Source organism: Octopus bimaculoides, unplaced genomic scaffold, assembly GCF_001194135.2.
Source record: "Octopus bimaculoides isolate UCB-OBI-ISO-001 unplaced genomic scaffold, ASM119413v2 Scaffold_181898, whole genome shotgun sequence".
NCBI classification, from domain to species: Eukaryota; Metazoa; Mollusca; class Cephalopoda; order Octopoda; family Octopodidae; genus Octopus; species Octopus bimaculoides.
Window position 1 is genome coordinate 4,111 of NW_026332263.1, and position 6,438 is coordinate 10,548.

Genomic DNA, 6,438 nt, shown 5'->3' on the forward strand with positions numbered 1-6,438 from the left:
GAGAGAGAGAGAGAGAAAGAGAGAGAGAGAGAGAGAGAGGAGGGGAGATTATTTGTTCGAGAAGCAAGGTAAAAAAAATGCTGTTATTCTTGTCATTGTTTAACCCTTGGGCAGTTTGTCAGATTTTTTTCTCTCTGATTCTACTAATATAAAATTGCCCACCACCAATGGTGAGTTTATGTGTGTTCTTGATGAGGGAGAGACAGACAGACAAAGATTATTCTCAAAGCAAGATGAAAACAATCAGTCATTTTTGTTGTTGTTTAACTCCCCCGAGCAATCCTTCAGATTTTTTTTTCTCCCATTCTCCTACCATAAATTTGTCCTCCACCCCCTCAGGCTTACAAGCTGCACAGCATCCTCACCAGCACTGGCGGCATGAGAAAAAGCACCAGGACAAAGTGTGAAGGACCTCCATTAGGAAGGACCTCCAACCATAGAAACCAGACCAGAGCAGACACTGGAGCACAATGCAGCCTTTGAGCTCATTAAATCCTATATCAAACTGTCTGATTCATGCCACCATGGAATATGGAAGTTAAATGATGATGATGATGATGATGAAGAAGATGACATATCTCACTACAAAGTAAGATTCTGCATACAGCCTTGATGTGCCACGCCAGCTTCCATAGTCTGTTTTGGCTTGATTTCTACAGTTTGATGCCCTTCTTAATGCTAACCACTCTGCAGAGTGTTCTGGGTGCTTTTTAAGTGGCACCAACCACAGGTGCTTTTTACATGGCACCTTGGATATAGGATCTCAATATCACTGTCGTGGGTGAGTCTTCTCAGGTACAGCAATGCACCACATATCTTGGTCCTCTGTCATCTTCTTCATAAGGTTCAACATTTTGAGGTTGGCCATCAAAACTTTGTCCCATGTCTTCTTGCGTCTTCCTCTTCCACAACTTCCTTCCGCTTTAAGTGATCAGCACTTTATGCAACTGTCCTCATCCATCCATATATATATAGACCTACACACACACACACACATATATATATATATATATACTTTGAATGAATTTTTTGCATTTTGCATTACTGCAGACATCTAAGAAATCTATTTACTATTAACTATGATAATATAAGTTATTTGCATGTTTTTGAGTTATGAAACAATTTGTCATCATTTTAGGATTTTTCCTATTATTACATAAAAGTTCATCAAAATATTTATCTGTCATTTATGATTTCATATATGCTTGTATGTATGTCCTTTAGTTTTAAACCAGGGGCCACAACTGAAATGAAGGCAAAAGTGACCTGGCAACATCTCCAGGAGAAAGGAACAGTACTTTCTCGCATCCAGTCCAATGGAAACTACAAAATAACTCCAAACCGGGACTTAATCATCAAAGCAATTAACAGTGAACTGGATGGTTATTATTATTGCACCAATGGAAATCGATATGAAGCCATCCACCATTTAACAACAGTGACAAGCACCCAATTCCATGCGGTATTAAACTGACTTGAATTTTTTTAATATATATTTTGTACATCTGGAAGCATGTTTGTTTGTGGGGGGAGCATCATAGCCATGTGTTGAGAGGAATTCTTTGGGGTTTGAATAATTTGCTTCTTGTAACATGGGTGTTATGTTCATCATCCTTAAACAAACCTTGTTTAGGGACCTTTTGAGTGGGATGGGCTACTCAACCTGAAGAAAATTTTCACTGGCCCCCACCTACAAGGTCTTGTGCTGTTTACTTTGATATGAGGTCACCATGTTGCACACATACAGTTGCTATGCATATCAGGCAGGTAGTTGTGACGGGTATATTGGACTTCATATAATTGCACCCCAGTGTCACTTTGACGGCATGCACTGCTCTGTCACTCAATAATAATAATCTGTTCTACTATAGGCACAAGGCCTGAAATTTTAGGGGAGGGGGGTTAGTCAGTTACATCGACCCCAGTGCGTAACTGGTACCTATTTTATCAACACCAAAAGGATGAAAAGCAAAGTAAACCTTGACAAAATTTGAACTCAGAACATAAGGATGAATGAAATACCACTAAGCATTTAGCTGGTGTGCTAACAATTCTAATAATAATAATAATTACTCTGACTTGCTTAATTGTACTTGTTTCATTGCTAGGTTAGCGAGAACACTACAAAAAGCCTTCTAACAATGAAAAACCTAACAAGAAACAATTTGAAAATATTCAGTTCCTGGTCAAACTGGAGCAAATGCAGTCACTGTGGGAAAGAAGGATTTCGGAGAAAAATTGGTCTTTGCACAATAAAGGTAAATATTTCTCGATTATTCTATTTTTTCAACAATTCACCCCAGCAAAGAAATTTTAATAAAAAGAAACCATTTCGTTCTTTAGATAAGGCTCTGTGGCAATCTTTCAGAGAAAGTCTATCAAAACTGAAAGTATTCTGTATTTTCATAAAATTTCTTCAATTTCTTTTCCAGTTGAGTTACTTAAGTTTATGTGTTTTTTGTGTATGTATAGGGCTTAGGCATGGCTGGGTAGCAAGAAACTTGCTTTCCAACAACAAGGTTCTGGGTTCAATCCCACACTATGGCACCTTGGACAAGTGTCTTCTACCATAACCACAGGCCAACCAAAGCATTGTGAGTGGATTTAGGAGATGGAAACTGAAAGGAAGCCTGTCATATATACATATATATAACATTAATCAACGGACATATAAATATGTCTACCTGCTGGAAATGGCAGTCAAAATTCTTATTTACTGTTATCTCCAGCAAGTAGACATACTTAGTATGTCCTTTCATTAATATATACTACATCCCCCATTCCTTCATTACAGAAACTTAACGAGAGAGCTCCAGTAAGGCCAGTCGACATCTACATATTTTATTACTTTACTGGAAGTTTATCATGTCAGTCCACTGCCTTGCCAAAGCAGATACGGGAACTCCCAGCAATCAAGTCACGCCCCAACGAAGTGTTTTACAACAAGTGTCAGGTGGCATGCCCTAAGAAAGAAGGCAGAACAATCATTAAAGACCAGGCAGGGAAGGTGGTGGAGGTCGTGATGCCAGGCTACTTATCGCTCCATCAAAAACGGAAAATGGCTCATCCTGTAATACGTGACGTGATCTACACAATGGAGGGCAGTGACGTCATCATTAGGTGTCGCACGTGAGTATCTTTTTTCCTTTCTTTCTTTCTTTCTTTCTTTCAGTAATTAATCTGTGGACATGCTGGGGCACCACCTTGAAGAATTTTAGTCGAATGAATCAAACCCTGTTCTTTTTTTTTTTTTTTTTTAAGCCTAGTACTTATTCTATCAGTCTCTTCTGCCAAACTGATAAGTTATGGGGATGCAAACACACAAACACCGATTGTCAAGTGGGGAGGGACACAAACACTAACACAAAGGCATACACACATAGATATGAATATATGACAAACTTCTTTCCGTTTCTGTGTACCAAAGCCACGCACAAGGCTTTGGTTGGCCCAAGGGTATACTAGAAGATACTTGTCCAAGCTGCCATGCAGTGGGACTGAACTCTGAACCAAGTGGTTGGGAAGCAAGCTTCTTACCACACTGTCACATCTATGTACAAACAGACAGACAGACAGATATATATACATACACACAACAGGGGTCATTTAGTTTCCATCTAACAAATCTACTCACAAGGCTTGCCCAGGGTGGTGTCATGCAGTGGGACTGAACCCAGAACCATGTGGTTAGGAAGCAAGCTTCTTACCATACTGCCACATCTATGTACACACACACACACACACACACACACACACACATATATATATATATATATATATACACACACACACACACACACACACACAATTGCCTTCTTTCAGTTTCTGTCTACCAAATCCACTCTCAAAGCTTTGGTTGTTGGCTACAGTAGAACACACTTGCCTAGGGTGGTGTCAGGCAGTGGGACTGAACCGAGAACCATGTGGTTGGGAAGCAAGCTTCTTATTACATATTTTTTTTTCTTTTCTTTTCTTTTTTTCCTGTTATGACAGAGATGAGAATATTATCCGATGGCAGAATAGGTCGAAACCACTGAAACATTTCCTAGAGAGCCGCAAAACGAAAGGAAGGGTGTTCATTGACGTCACTAATTCACTTCACATCAGAAACACTCAGTTCACAGACACTTCGCTATACAGGTGAGATGTGATGATATTGACTACTTCATCGATAATGACACTGTTGTTGTTATTATCATTATTATTTTAAGGTGGCTAGCTGGAAGAATCGTCAGCACGCCGGGCAAAATGCTTAGGGGTATTTCATCTGCCGCTACGTTCTGAGTTCAATTCCGCCGAGGTCAACTTTACCTTTCGTCCTTTCGGGGTCAATAACTTAAGTACCAGTGAAACACTGGGGTCGAAGTAATCGACTATCCCCCTCCCCCAAATTTCAGGCTTTGTGCCTATAGTGGAAAGGATTGTTGTTGTTGTTATTATTATTATTATTATTATTATTATTATTATTATTATTGGAAGGTAGCAAGCTGTCAAAATCATTAGCACGCCAGGTGAAATGTTTAGCAGCATTTCATCTGCCGCTACGTTGGGAGTTCAAATTCCATCATTGTCAACTTTGCCTTTCATCCTTTCGGGGGTCAGTAAGTTAAGTACCAGTGAAACACTGGGGTCAATGCAAACGACTATCCCCCTCCCCCAAAATTTCAGACCTTGTGCCTATAATAGAAAGGATTATAATTATTATTATTATTATTATTATTATTGTTGTTATTATTGTTAATATGATTATTATTAAGGTGGCGAGCTGGCAGAATTGTTAACATGCCGGGCAAAATCCTTGGCAGTATTTCATCCCTCTTTACGTTGCGAGTTCAAATTCCATCAGGGTCGACTTTGCCTTTCATCCTTTCAAGGTCGATAAATTAAGTACCAGAGAAACACTGGAGGGGTCGATGAGATCGACTAGCCCCCTCCCCCCAAAATTTCAGACTATGTGCCTTTAGTAGAAAGGATTGTTATAATCACCCTCACAACAACACACCCTCTCTCTCTCTCACACACACACACACACACACACACACACACACACACACACTTTGTTTTGTCCTGTGCTGTCCATAAATGCTTTCCTTAATGTAAGCCCTTGTGGTTAATAAAGAAATCATTATTATTATTATTATTATTATTATTATTATTCTCATATTGTCATCAGTCCTATTCTGGTTATTCTCTTCAATGCTGTCATCATCAGTTACCACCACCGTCATCAGCACCCCAAGTTACATTAGATAATTATATTATTAGTCACCATCATTAGTAATATTATTAACATCATTATCTACTGGAGCTCTAATTAACACTGTTCTAATTGTGACCATCATGACCATCATCATCATCATCATCGTCATTATGACAATCCTCATTGCCATCATTGTCACCGTTATCATTAAGACCATCACCATCATCATCGTCACCATCATCATTATTATTATGACCACCGTCATCCATCCTCATCATGACCGCCACTGTTGTCATGACCACCACCTCCACCACCACCATCACCATCACCATTGTTATGACTGTTACATCATTAGTTCTTAACCATATGTTTACACACTTAAACAGGCTAGCACCAGCGATTTTCCGCGTAGGAGGAATTGCATCTGGACTACACTCGTACCCCTTTCCCACCTAATAATAAGCTGGCCAGATGCTTCCACTTCAATGCTTGCTTTAGGCACCCAACACAATAAGCTACAGTTAATACAACTAAAACTGAAACATGTGACCAGCTTGCTGCTAGTCACAACAGCAGGTGTTTCAACTAGCAACCACTAATGCAATCTGCTTCCCGTTGTGTACATTTGTCAAACTGGAAACTAGTTTTAGCAACAAACTCTGTACACATCATATATACATATCTTTTATCCGTTACTTGTTTCTGCCAGCTAACCACCTTTTTATGATGATGATGATGATGATAATAATAATCTTTCTACAGTAGGCATAAAGCCTGAAATTTGCGGGGAGGGTGTAAGTCAATTACATCAACCCCAGTGCATAACTGGTACTTATTTAATTGACCTCGAAAGGATGAAAGGTAAAATCGACCTCGGCATAGCTTGAACTCAAAACATGAGGACAGACGAAATGCCGCTAAGTGTTTTGCCCAGCATGCTAACTACTCTGCCAGCTCACCACCTCATAATAATAATAATAATAATAATAATAATAATGATCCTTTCTCCTATAAGCACAAGGCCTGAAATTTGGTGGGAAGGGTTAGTCGATTACGTCGACCCCAGTGTTTCACTGGTACTTAATTTATCAACCCCGAAATGATGAAAGGCAAAGTCAACCTCAGTGGAATTTGAACTCAGAACATAGCAGCAGATGAAATACTACTAAGCATTTCGTCCAGCATGCTAACAGCTCTGCCAGGTCGCCAGGTCTGATAATGATAATAATAATAATAAT

General features: G+C 39.4%; 1 protein-coding gene across 1 annotated transcript in view; it reads left to right on the plus strand.

Moving 5' to 3' along the window:
* LOC106881965 (Ig-like V-type domain-containing protein FAM187A) overlaps nt 1–6,438 on the plus strand; it is an 8,516-nt gene that overhangs the window by 1,311 nt on the left and 767 nt on the right. Inside the window, exons 2-5 of the mRNA XM_014932498.2 lie at nt 1,225–1,462; nt 2,109–2,258; nt 2,795–3,129; nt 3,994–4,140. Coding sequence (XP_014787984.1) covers nt 1,225–1,462; nt 2,109–2,258; nt 2,795–3,129; nt 3,994–4,140 — 870 coding nt within the window. The remainder of the gene's footprint in view (nt 1–1,224; nt 1,463–2,108; nt 2,259–2,794; nt 3,130–3,993; nt 4,141–6,438) is intronic.